The 13,622-nt window shown below is 38.6% G+C and overlaps 1 protein-coding gene across 5 annotated transcripts in view; it reads left to right on the forward strand.

Moving 5' to 3' along the window:
* The window catches only part of Dop1a (DOP1 leucine zipper like protein A), a 106,650-nt gene that overhangs the window by 85,343 nt on the left and 7,685 nt on the right, over window positions 1-13,622 (forward strand). For all 5 annotated transcript variants that reach the window (XM_059268313.1, XM_059268315.1, XM_059268316.1 and 2 more), the window contains exons 27-35: window positions 1,471-1,537; window positions 1,910-2,054; window positions 2,214-2,293; window positions 6,700-6,809; window positions 7,069-7,218; window positions 7,343-7,404; window positions 8,996-9,148; window positions 12,484-12,620; window positions 13,133-13,188. In XM_059268313.1, coding sequence (XP_059124296.1) covers window positions 1,471-1,537; window positions 1,910-2,054; window positions 2,214-2,293; window positions 6,700-6,809; window positions 7,069-7,218; window positions 7,343-7,404; window positions 8,996-9,148; window positions 12,484-12,620; window positions 13,133-13,188 — 960 coding nt within the window. The remainder of the gene's footprint in view (window positions 1-1,470; window positions 1,538-1,909; window positions 2,055-2,213; window positions 2,294-6,699; window positions 6,810-7,068; window positions 7,219-7,342; window positions 7,405-8,995; window positions 9,149-12,483; window positions 12,621-13,132; window positions 13,189-13,622) is intronic.

Raw genomic sequence — 13,622 nt, forward strand, 5'->3', positions numbered from 1 at the left:
AGTGTGTTTCCAATCCCTGTGCTGCTACAGTGAGATGGGAGGCAGAGAAGAGACTTCCTGAAGCTCAGGGGCCAGGCAGTGTGGTCTACACAGTGAACAATGCTCCAAGCACGTAGAGGACAAAACCTACAGCTAAGCTTGTCCTTCGCATGAACTCTACATGCTTATCCTGGAAAACACATCTGGGCATGCAAATGCACACACAGAAAAGGTTAAGAGAGAGGTAGCACCTTTTGGAAGAAGTTGCAGTGTTGAGGAATGGTAAGAGAAGGGGTTGGAGATTAGAGGAGCATTGAGATTTAGTAGCAAGAATTAAGCATAGAACAGTTGCAAGTGTAGGTGGAGTGGAGAAGGGAGGGGATTTTTTTTTCAAAGATATTTGATCACAAGAAAAGTAAGAGAAATGAAAAAGAGGTAGAAGGAAGTGTATTTAGAAGATGACATTTAATGCTAAGAAATGCATAAGGATGTTGAGTAAACAGGCTCAGAAGTTGTACCCTCCCTGTGCTCAGCTCTTAGCTCCTTTACTTAAATATGTGACCTTTGTGGGGGTAGATCATTTAACCTTTCCTTGGTAAAATGGAAACAGTGATGGTGCTTATCTCATACACTTGTTAAGAGGATTAAAAAAGTTAATATTTATTAAATTCTTAGAATAGTGCCTAGCCATTAATACATGTCATTGAAGTCGATAGTGATTCCCTAAACATTCCAGACATGAGGAGAGTCATTTATAGCACCAGATTCAAGAGATACTAGGATGGGAGCTGAAGAACAGGAAACAGCAAGTACGATTCATTATCATTACTGTTTAGTATCTTAGCCACAGATTGTTCTGCTGTTGTTGCAAGACATCTGGATCCCTTCCTGTAACACAAATTGATAAATGGTCTTTTTATTTAAAAAAAAAAAAAAAAAAAGGAAAGAAAGAAAGAAAAGAAAAATGGAGCCTGTTATTGCGGTGAATGCTGAAAGATCAGAGAGACAAAGGAACAAGCCACCTCTTACCTCTAAGACTCCTCAGCCTGAAAAGCTTTCCTCAGCCGAAAGACTTCTAGACAAATAGGCTTTAGTTCCTGTCCCCTCACACCTTATATACCTTTCTCCGCCCAGTGATATCATTTTCTTCCTAGTGCTGGGATTAAAGGCGTGTGTGCTTCCCAAGCAAAAGCTTGAGATCTCAAGTGCTGGGATTTAAGGTGTATGCCCTCACTGCCTGGCTTCTGTGTTTAATGTAGTGGCTTGTTCTGTTCTCGATCTTCAGGCAGATTTTATTAGGGTACACAATATATATCACCACACCTTCCAGTTGAGAGTTCTTACAAATAATGCTTCTCTTAGCATCATTGTATCGTTTCATACATAAACATTAAGGATTGGAAAATATATGCTACAAGGCATGATTACATGGCATCACTTTCATTTGCTTTGGACTGATCACTTTTTTCTTTTTAAAAATGGCTCTTGTAGGGTTCTGAATGAGTTTATTATGAAAAATCCTAGTTTGGAAAATAAAAAAGACCAAAGAGACCTTCAGGTAAGGCATTCTGAATTCAAGGTTGCTACCTAAATTAAAAGTTAAAATCAGGAGTCATATAAGATAATCTATGATGTTCCTTCTAACTATTCTATAAAAGTCAAGATTGTCGATTATATAAAAATAGTATCAGGTGTTGGCTCATGTGATAGAGGTGGAAGGATCAGGATTCTAAGGCCAGTATCTACAACATACATTGAGTTTGATTGAGGCCAGCCTAAACTACATACACAAGATCATTTCTGGACACAGTGAGGGATGGATGAAGAATACGTATTATATAGTATCTATTGTCAGAGAATAAAACACTTGAAAAGCCCATAACTCATTTGCGTGTGTGTGCACAAACATGGTTCTTCCTTGTTTCTCTAGGATGTGACACACAAAGTAGTGGATGCTATTGGTGCAATTGCTGGTTCCTCTCTAGAACAGACAACATGGCTCCGACGAAACCTTGAAGTCAAGCCTTCTCCCAAAATAATGGTGGATGGAACCAATTTGGAATCTGATGTTGAAGGTACTGCTTTCCTTTACTCTTACTCTCTCGGCATATATTTTAAGCAGTGTTTTATGTAGCCCTATAAAATAAGCTCAGTCTTTTTTTTTTTGTTGTTATTAGCTTTTATTAGTCAGAAAATACTGATCATTTTCTTTACCTGTCTCTTTTCTTATTTAGATATGCTATCACCTGCAATGGAAACCTCAAACATAACTCCCTCTGTATATAGTGTCCATGCACTGACATTGCTTTCTGAGGTAAACATTATCAAGTGTTTTTACATGCACACTTAAGTGAACATTTGAATAGTACATATCAATAAGAAATTCTCTAATCTACAGAGTGAGTTCCAGGACAACCAGGGTAACACAGAGAAACCCTGTTTCAAAAAAGAAAGAAGAAAGACATTCTCATAGAGAAGTTTTTAATTTCAAAAATCATTTCGTGCTTCTAGACATCACTGGTTTATATAATTACCAAGTATAGGACAGTGTCGGAGTAATGCATGTGTATATGTTCATGTATGTGTGTGCACCTGTGTGTTGTAGAATATTATTTTAAGGTGTGTTGCTTTTGTTTATGTTGCATTTGTTTAACTCTGTGAAGCTGTGTTACTGTGCCCGTCTAAAATACCTGATGGTCTAATAAAGAGCTGAATGGCCAATAGCAAGGCAGGAGAAAGAAATAGGTGGGGCTGGCAGGCAGAGAGAATAGATAGAAGGAGAAATCTGGGAGGAAAGGAAGATAAAAAAGAAGTAGACCGAGGAAGAGGAAGACTCTAGGGGCCAGCCAACCAGCTACACAGCAAGCCACAGAGTAAGAGTGAAAGTAAGGTTACAGGAGTAAGAAAAGGAAAAGGTAGATGGGCTAATTTAAGTGAAGAAAAGCCATCAAGAAAGAAGCCAAACTAAGGCCAGGCATTTATAAATAATAATAAGCCCCCATGCGTGACTTATTTGAGAGCTGGTTGGAGGGCCCCCCTAAAAACCAAACAACAACACATATGTATGCATACATGCACATACACCTTTGCATGTTGAAGCCAGAGGTTTGTGTCAGGTGTCTCCACTATCACTCTCCACCTTTTGTTTCAAACAGTCTCTTCACTGAAACTGGAGCATGGCTGGCCAGAGAGCTTTGGGGATCCATCTGTCTCTGCCCTGCCGATAGTGGGGTTATAGATACGTTCTGCCCTTCCCACCTTGTGTGAGGGTGCTGACAATCCAAACGCAGGCCCTCATGCTTGTACAGCAAGCACCGGACCCATTGAGCCTTCTCTCCAGCTCCAGACACAGGGCTTTGAGCTTGACCATTTTATATAGTGATCTTAAGATACTGCTCTCCTGTCCCAGATAGTTTGAATTTTTTGAGGACTCCATACCAGTTTCCATAACAGCAGACTAGTTTATGTTCTGACCATTTCATAAAAGGGTTTGTGCTCTATTAAATGTCTATCACATCACACCCTGCATCCTTGCAGACATTTGGTCTTTGATTTCTTGATAGTAGACATTCTGACTGGCGTAAAGTGGAATGTCTGGGTACTTTTGATTTAGATCTTTTTCCTTTTTTTTTTTTTAATTTTGGGTTTTGTTTCTGGTTTGTTTTTTGTTTTTGCTTTTTGAGACGGGTCTAATTCACTAGGTAGACCAGGTTGGCCTTGAACTTAGAGATCTACCTGCCACTACCTCTGGAGGGCTGAGATGAAATGCATTTACCACCATGCCCAGTCCAATTTGCATTCTTCTAATGGCTAGGTGTGCTGGGCATTTTATCATGTGTTTATAGGTCACTTGTATGTATTCATTTGAAAAGTCTCCAGTTCATTAGCCCACCAGTAGTTTTTAGAGACCTTTCTGTATGCTGCCCCTTTGCTCTGGTAATTGTTTCTTTTGCTGTGCAGAAGCTTTTTAATTTGCTACAGAATCCTATTTGTCAATTATCCCAGTTATTTGCTAAGCTATTGAAGTCCTATTTAGAAAGCAGTTACTATGTCTAGATCTTGATGTTTCTTCTCTGTTTTCTTCTAGCCATTTAGCATTTCAGCTTTTAACACTGAGGCCTTTCCATTTTGAATTGATCTGGTTTCAGTCTTCTGTGAAACCTATGTTTGGGTATAGAATTTCCCCAGTTCTACCTGTTAAAAAGCATGGCCCTTGCCAGGCAGTGGTGATGCTAATGCCTTTAATCCCAGCACTCGGGAGGCAGAGGCAGGCAGATCTCTGTGAATTGGAGGTCAGGAGAAAAAAAAAAAGCATGTCCCTGTTCTCACTTTTGGCACCTTTTTCAAGAATCAGACTGCTCTAGACGTCTGGACTTGTTAATCAGTTTTCTATTCCATTGGCCTGTCTGTTCCCACACCATTATCGTACTGTTTTGTTACCATGGCTCTGTACTTCTGTTTGAAGTCAAGTGTTCTGATAACTTCAGTATCGCTCTTTCTGCTCAGGATTCTGGATCTTCTGTTTTACTTTGAATCTATGATTTTTGTTTGTTTGTTTTTGTGAAGAATGACATTGATAGTTTGATAGAGACTGCATCATATCTGTAGATTACTTTGAGTATTGTGACCATTTTTACAGTATTAACTCTGCCAATCCAGGAGCACAGGTGGTCTTTCCATTTTCTAATGTCTCATTTAATGCTTCAGAGGTTTTGTTGTAGAGGTCCTTGATACCTTTGGTTAAGTTTATGCATAAGTTTGTGGTATTTGTGTTTTTAAAGCAGTTTTTAGATTTTTCATTGTGTGTACTCATTGTACATGGTACTATGCTATATAAGGACCTGTTCCCACCTTCCCCTTCCATAGCACTTTTGTTTTTTTGCGGGGGCAGGGTGGTTGCTTCTACTTTCTTGTCATACATTCATGATTTTATGCATTTATATAAAGTCAAAGACTACAAATATAATTTGTCTTTCTAATAGTGGCTTAAATGCTTAATATGATTATCTAATTGCATCTGTTTTCCTGGAAATGCCATAACTTCATTGCTTTTTAAAGGCTGAAAAACAGTCTGTTGTACGTAGATGCCACATTTTCTTTTTTTTGTTCCTTTGTGTTAGACACCTAGGTTGGTTCCATAACTTTGCTATGGTCAGTTGTGCAAGTATCTGTGTTAGCTGGAAGTTCTTCAGGTAAATTCCATATCATATGATTTCTGTATACCATATCTAGGTATATACAACAGAAAGTCACTACTGAGTACCCGCATGAAAATTATTGCCACACATTCACAACAGCCAAACTATAGAATTAGCCTAAGTGCCCATCAGTGGATGAATGGATAAAGAAAATGTTGTATAGATACACAAGGAGTTTTTTTCAGAAATGAAGAATGGAAATAATGTCATTTGTTTTAAAAATGGATGGCACTAGAGATTATTGTGTTGAGTCTACTAAGCCATTCTTAGAAAGACAGATGCCACATGTTTTGTCTCATGGGATTTTAGGGTTAAAAAACATAACGATAAATTAAAAGAATGTGGAAAAGGAAAGGGAGGAACAGGATAAAGGTAACAGGGTAAATATAATACATTGTATGCATGTGTGGAAGTGCCATAATGAAAGTGCCATAATGAAACCCATTATTTCCTACATGTAATATATACTAAATTTAAAAAGAGAAAAAGGAATTCAATAGGGGTAGAGGTTCAAAAGTTGTCAGAGTCAAAATGAACTGTGAACTGAATTTTGGCATGGTGGACACACATTGAGGATGCTACAGGGCAGCTGGAATGATTCGAACTTCTTATTGTAAAGAGTAGAAATGTTGCAGCTCCAGAACCATATTATTTTGGGCTATCTTTAGACCATTTAGTAACCACTCATTTCCCACCTATGTGTCTGTCCTAACATCCTTGTAACTGTCACATAAAACTTCTTGGAATGTATTACACTGAACAGACCTCTAGCATCCACCAAACCCAAAGCTCAAAATATCTTCAGATGACATCTCAGAATTCTAGAGTTTTCCACTGTGTAACCTGCCTACCTATTTCCCCACCACCACCACTAAAGTATGTGATAATTGCCTTTGATTTATGGCTTTTTGTGATATAACTATAAAAATTCATGAAAATGCCCATAATAACATGTAATTCAAGACATCCAGGATCCATATTTCTGGTCCTTGGTTATTCAGATTTGGCTCAGAATAAAGTATATCTTATCTCCCAACCCCCATTTTTAAAGTATATATTTTAAGAAATAAAAATGCTTTGTATCTGATTATGGTGTGGAAGGGTGGCCGTGGTTAAGTATAAAGCATATACAGCAAACAAACCCATTCTATGACCATACAGGTCACTTTTTGCCACTTATAGATGTGGATGCTGGTCTTAACAGAGGTTAGAAAACATGGCTGACACTGTATGGCTGTAGATTGACTCAACTAGGACTTGAGGAGCCCAGCCTGATTAGCTTTGGGGTTTTCTTGAGCGTCTGTTTAAGTCTGGGGAAGAGAATACGGAGGTTTGACCTGCAGGTTCAGTTTTCACTCAATGTCACATAGAAGGGCCCTGGACTGTTTTTATACCTCTCCATCTCAGTGTTAAATTTTCTCCATTTTAAGTAGTTTTGGTTTTCTTCCAAGTTGAAAATCAATCCCCACCTCTGACCCCAGTTTCAGCATATAGATGAATTTGTTTCCTCTCTGTTTTGTAGGTATTGGCTCATCTTCTGGATATGGTTTTCTACAGTGATGAAAAAGAGCGTGTTATCCCTTTACTTGTAAACATTATGCATTATGTTGTACCCTACCTCCGAAATCACAGGTACCATATGATTCCAGTAGATTTCAGCTAAGTCACACTTAGCTATAAAGTCTGTACCCTTATTGCTGTTTGTGGCCTCAACTACAAAATGATGTTATTCTTACCGTGACTCATTTATAAAGGCTAAATTTTTTTATTTGCATCTCATTTTTCTTATGGTTCCTTCTGTCTCATGTTTCCATTTTAGTATCTGAGGTAATTGTGAACATACAAATTCAACATGAAGCATAATGTGCTTTAATGTGTGTTTTCTGTCTAGTGCACATAATGCCGCTAGTTACCGAGCCTGTGTCCAACTGCTCAGCAGTCTTAGTGGGTATCAGTATACACGGAGAGCCTGGAAAAAAGAAGCCTTTGACCTTTTCATGGATCCCAGTTTCTTTCAGATGGATGCTTCCTGTGTTAATCAGTAAGTATTCCTCTTCTCACTTTCACTCAACATAGTTTGCTGACATCAGCCACTGTCTAGCAAAGGTAGAAGGCCTTAATAAGAGTAAAATCTCAATGACATATGATAATCCTGTGTCTTTCAGCTGGAGAGCAATTATGGACAACCTGATGACACATGATAAGACAACATTCAGAGATTTGATGAGTGAGTATTGTGACAGCCTAGGCAGTATTTTTCTTGTGCATGATTCATTATTAGCATGTACTATTCTCTTTTGAAAACTACTGAATTAGCTCTTTGTCAAGTTAAACATAGTATCCTATGGGAATATAATAGACAAACATCCCATGTTTCCCCTTATATGAAAAATACAGATTTAAAAAATAAGTTACAAGAGACAAGGGACAGTGTGGGAATGGACCCCCAGCCCCTAGGAGACAAAGACAGGAAGATTACAAGTTCCAAACTAGCCTACCATATATGTATATAGCAAGACTCTGGTAATAGACAACAAACAAAACCCAAGATACAGAAGTAGAATGAGGCTATGTAGGAAAAGAGGAGAAGTGATGAATTTGTGGGGATTAGAGAGAGTAAGGAATGCAGCATGAGTAAGAGTGAAGTATGTGATAGAAGTGTGTGGGAGTGCCTGGTGAGATCTCTCATTTTATACAATGAATATGTGCTAACAATAAAAATATTACCAAGGATAACTTGGTGGTAAGTAAAATTACCCTTCACTTTCCCATCACACAGCCCAGTTACCAGCATATAATAGGCACTAGATAACTACTGACTAGATAAAAAGACTGAGCTGAAAGTAGGGGAGACAGAAGAAGGTAGGCAATTGGATCTAACCTCTGGGACAGTGTACTTTTAATCTCTGTGGCTGTGGATCTCCAGGACAGAGAATGGGGGAAAGGGAAAAGGAGAGAAAAAGAGAGTGGTACTAAACTGAACTGTAATCGCTGGAATTCTGAGTCTGCAAGGTTTTATACAGTTGTGTATCCCAACTAGTTTCTTATCTGGAGAAAGGGTGCCATGCTACCTCTTCTCTCATTTTCTTCGAGCTGTTTTCAGTTTCAAATTTATGTATTCAGCAAATATTTATTGAAAGATGACACTGGACCAGGTATTATGCTAACATTTATAATTTTTTTTTAAAATTAGGAAATGAGATTGTAAAGGAAATAAAATGGGGCACTATATTGACAAATTTTAAATAACAGCAGAGTTTATTTATTGTTTTTTATTTTATTTTTATTCACATCATATTTGATGTGAAACTGAGGGAGCCAACCCTTCCTAGAAATGGAATTCCCTGCATAAGGAACAAAAATTGCAAAGGTCTTGGGGTGGGAGCATACTTGATGAGTTTATGTCATAACCAGCAAGACAGTGTGGCTGTAGCCGAGAAAGTCCGGAGCAGGAGCTAATGTGAAGAGCAGGAAATCAGACCAAGCTAGGTTTCTCCAGAAATTATTTTTAAAGTAATACCAAAGATTTAATGAAATATTTAAGCAGATAGGATATATAAAATGGTATTATTATTGAACATTTCCCTTCTGAAACCCACAGTTCTAAGGGTTCTTGTCTGTCTACATCCAAATCCTGCCATTTGACCTTCAGGCATGTGTATGCTCAAACTGTCTGCCAGCTTTTCTGCACCAGAGAAAGGTCCAGGTCCTCTACTATATTCCTCTCAGTGTGTGTGACATGAGGTAGTCACTCATTTTAAATAAGGAATGTCATTTTCAGATGGCTAGATGGCCTTCCGCTTCCTCTCCTTTTCTAGCTCGAGTAGCTGTGGCCCAGAGCAGTTCTCTCAATCTTTTTGCAAATCGGGATGTGGAGCTAGAACAAAGAGCCATGCTTCTCAAAAGATTGGCCTTTGCTATTTTTAGCAGTGAGATTGACCAGTACCAGAAGTATCTTCCAGACATACAAGGTAAGGAATTAAAGCATTTTATCTTCTCTCTTTGGAATTACAGGGACTTGGGGGTACATTTATTTTGGTTTTAGTGGTTTTATTCGTTTTGCTGTTCTGTTATTGTATCTTAGAAAATATCTTTGCTAAATTTTAATTTGGGTTGAGATAAACCACAAGTGTGGGTTGATGGACAGTATTACATAACAAATGTTTTAGCTTCATTGTGTAAAAGAAATCAACACTGAATTTGAAAGACTTAAAGTAAACATTATCTATGATTTATGGTTTGGTTCAAATATCAGAGGAATTCATATGCAGAATCAGGTAGTCCCTATTTCACTCTAAGCAAGTATATTACTATGTTTTAGTTGTGGACAACAAACAGGTCAGGAAATATATCCTTCACAGAGGACAAAATAAAGGAGAGCCAGGAATTTGTGGCTCGCAGTAACATTTGTATGTCTTATTTGGAACTGTGTTGGGACTACAGTAGACAAGGTTCTCTAGAAGAGGACTGTATTAGATTGGCTTACACAGTAGGGGCTGAGCAGTCCAACAGTGGTCATCTGCACACTGGAGAAGCAGAGGACACAATAGCTACTCTTTCTAAGAAGATGGATGCCTCCACAATCACAATATAACTGTAGGTCTCCAGGTTCCCTGGAGAGTGCCCTGGTATTGAGTCCTCACTGAAAGACCAAAGAAGCCAGAATGTAATATTAGAAAATTGCAACAGCAGTAATAGATGTACATGATGAAAGAAAAAGAAAGGAAGGCAGGCACAACACACACTGTGTTTTCACTGTGGGAAAAACAACAAAACATGGAGAACAGATCTTTCCCTCCTAGTCACTGACCCACTTGTCATCCTTTCTGGGTAGTCCACTCTGTTCTTTCTGGAGAATGATCTACAGTCGCTGTACTTTGGTTTTCAAATGAGTGAGTTTAGTAAGTATCCAGTGAGGAAAAGTAAACAAATAGCAAGCTGTAGATACACACAGCAGACAAAGAGAGCAAACCATCATAGAATTGGACCCTTGCAACATCAAGCAGAGCCATTGGATAGCCCAACAGGGTGAACCAGCAACAGTAACACCATCAAATCAGGAAACTGCAGCATCCTTCAGAAATGACTAGGGAAGCCATGCTGCAGTTCCCAATTGAAAAATTTGAGACCAGAACTAACTTTTCATGGCTGAGCTTCCAGTTTCTCATTCCTAACACAGGCATTTTATACAATGGGGTAAACAACAGTTACTTGTATTGGAAATAGTCTACCTTCTAGCTGTGCCCATGGGCACATCGTTATTTAAACCCCCTTTGCTATCTGCTATTCTCTTTTCTCTGTGTTGTATAGTTGCCCCAGGACAGGGAAATTTTGGAGGAAACTTGAAATATACATGCTGGAGTCTGGCAAGCAGGCCCTCCGTGCCCTCAGTGTCCATTTTCAACAAATGCAAACAGCACATGATCGTATAATTTATTTTACACATTCACAGACACACAGCTCTAGGCATCCTTTACTCCATTCAAGTTGACAGTCAGAACTAACCATCATCAATCCATCTCTTGTCAACACCCAACACATCTCCTGACATGCTTAAATTTCCAAATAATATGAACTACAAAGTCATGATTTATCCTAATATAACTCTTAACACAAACAACTGAAAACACCTAGATTCTTTCCATAGTGTAGGTGGGTAAATCTCTTGAGGGATGTTTGATCTTTTGACATTGCAGAACTTAAAATGATAATCCAGGGTTTTTTACAGCTCTTAAATAGTGACTCAATCAATGTTATATTACAGAGTAGAAGACTGGGGAAAAAGTCTCGCGCTCTCTCTCTCTCTGTTGTGTGTATGTGTGTGTGTACATGCATAAACATTCTTAACAAAATAGGAAAAACACCCATAACAGTTACGATCTTTTTAAAACTAGTCACGTAGCCATAACTAGTATTTACAACTACCTTCTACTTATTCATTATTTTTCCACTCCCTGCAAGCACCTCATCAGGCCTTGGTTCTCAACCCACAGCTTCAGTCTGGCATATTTATCATTCTGCCTACATTGGGTTGTTGTAGTTTCCCATTGACTTTAATAGTAGGGCCAGGTAAGATTCTGAGATACCCTGTTGGATCACTTGCAATCCAGAAATGTCCTTCCTCACCTCCATTTTGGAGAAGCAGTCCAAATTCTCTTTAATAGTCTAGATCAGTTATTCCTGCTACAAATATAACTCTTTTCTTAGCCTGTTGACTCAGCAGCATGAAAAAGTAACCATGAGGAAGTTTTAGTGTTCTGTTCAATGCAATGGTTGTACCTCCATTTAGAAGCACTTCCCCATTAGGAAGCAATACTTCTGGGCCAACAACATAAGATCAGGGGTGGGAGGAGAAAGCAAAAGTTTTGCTAGTGAGTGACAAGGCATGATTCTCAGTATTTCCATTTCTACCCTTGACTCATGAATCATGGCTATGTAGAAAACAGTAGCATGTATTGGACACTGATTCAGAGCATATATTAGGAGAAACCTGCCCCATTCTCCAGCCTACTGTCTCCCAGTTGGCACTGTAACTAAATCTTCAAATGGTCATTCTACCATTCTCCCAATCAACAAATGTGCGCCCACCACCTCACTTCTTTAACTGTGCCATGAGGTCACTGGTCAGAAGCAATGCTGGATAGAAAACCAAGACAGTAGATAAGGCATTCTGTAAGTTCATGGACAAGTTTTGGCAGAAACATTTTTCAAAGGAAATACTCCTAATACAACTATTAATAAGTGTCTGTTTTAATAAAAATATTTACCTTTCCAGGCTTTACCTATAACCAAACTATTGGTTGCCCGATTCTGGGAGTGCTGTGCAGCCTCTAACCTCAAGAGCTCACATGAAAGCAATTCTGTCCCTTAGTCTTGTATACCTAATTTCAAATACAGAACAATTACACTCTTTTGTGAGTCCTTGAGTTGGTTGTTTGCTGAGTGGGTTGGTTTGGCATTGGATTTATTTTTCCAACTCATGATCTTGCTGCATCCACCTCCCAAGTGCTGGGATTCCATGCCTGGCTCCTTCATGTCTACATTAATCTTTACTCAAAATGAAGTTCATGGACCAGTACCACTTTGTTATCCTGTCCATAGAAAGTTTGAAACTTTTAGTTGCTATATGATAGAATCTACCACTTCTAATAAGAAAAAAACTTGATTTTTATATACATTTCATGTCACTTCTTAACCTCTAATAAAAGTGTAGCAGTCTGCAACAGAATTTTTTCCTTCTAGACAAGATATTAAGTTTTATGATTGGAGTTACTTGGGCATTGAAAATATGCTGCATTTCTTTCAGAGAGATTGGTTGAGAGTCTCCGTTTGCCCCAGGTGCCAACTCTTCACTCTCAAGTGTTCCTGTTTTTCAGAGTATTACTTTTAAGAATGTCTCCACAACACCTTACCTCTCTCTGGCCTACTATGATCACAGAACTTGTGAGTTAATTTTAATTTATAAAGTTACAAATATAAACTGTAAAACAGTGTGATTAATTTCTCCATGTTTTTTAGGTGAAAACTAATGTTAAGGACTAAACTCAATTTTACCAGTTCATAGCAATTTTTAAAGTTGAAAATAGTAAAAGTAGCTTTTGCTGTTAAGTAGCTTAAGCCTAAAATTGTAGTACCGATAGCCTTTGAGCCCCTATTTATCTCATCTGGTTTAATGCTCCGTCTCTTTGACGCGTCTTTGTCATAGCCAACAGGTCCAGTGTCCTGCCCCCACAGGGATACCTCTAGTGAGACACAGTTGAACTGGAGTATTAGGGACTGGTGCAAGGCATAATATCCTCACTCTTCCAGCATAGTAGTCATCCCAGTTAAACCTGCTTCTAAGACTGTGGTGAAGACTTCCTAAGTAAACCCTCCCAAGCCCCACTACCACCAAAGAGAATGTTGAGAATAACATTTGTCTACTTGAAAGTGAGCATTTCCTTTGTGCTCTCCAGGTACAGGTGTTCTTACTGATGGAGCAGGAACTCACTGCTGATGAAGACATTTCACGGTATGTGTGCTTCTGTTTCCAAATGTTCCTCAGGACACCTAAAGTTACTCAGGAGAGTTCAGATAACCTACTATCTAAACCCCTATCTAAACACTTCCAATATTTGGGGCTAGAGAGATGAGTCATTGGTGAGGAGCATTGGCAACTCTTTCAGAAGACCTGGGTTCAATTCCCATCACCCACACGGCAGCTCACAACTGTCTGTACCCCCAGTTCCAGGGGCTGTGACACATGGTGCACAGGTAGAAATTCAGGCAATATATAATAATCTTTTAAAAATGAATAGTCCCATTATTTATGTTCGAATATAATTTTATTTAGTCAAGAGGCATGATAGACTAAATTATCAGCATTCATGGCCTTCAGCCTCTCCACAAAGATTCCACTTAATACAATTCACTATTGTTTCAACTTCATGGGTCATATTAGTTTTG

Source organism: Peromyscus eremicus, chromosome 7 (assembly GCF_949786415.1).
Source record: "Peromyscus eremicus chromosome 7, PerEre_H2_v1, whole genome shotgun sequence".
Taxonomy (NCBI): domain Eukaryota; kingdom Metazoa; phylum Chordata; class Mammalia; order Rodentia; family Cricetidae; genus Peromyscus; species Peromyscus eremicus.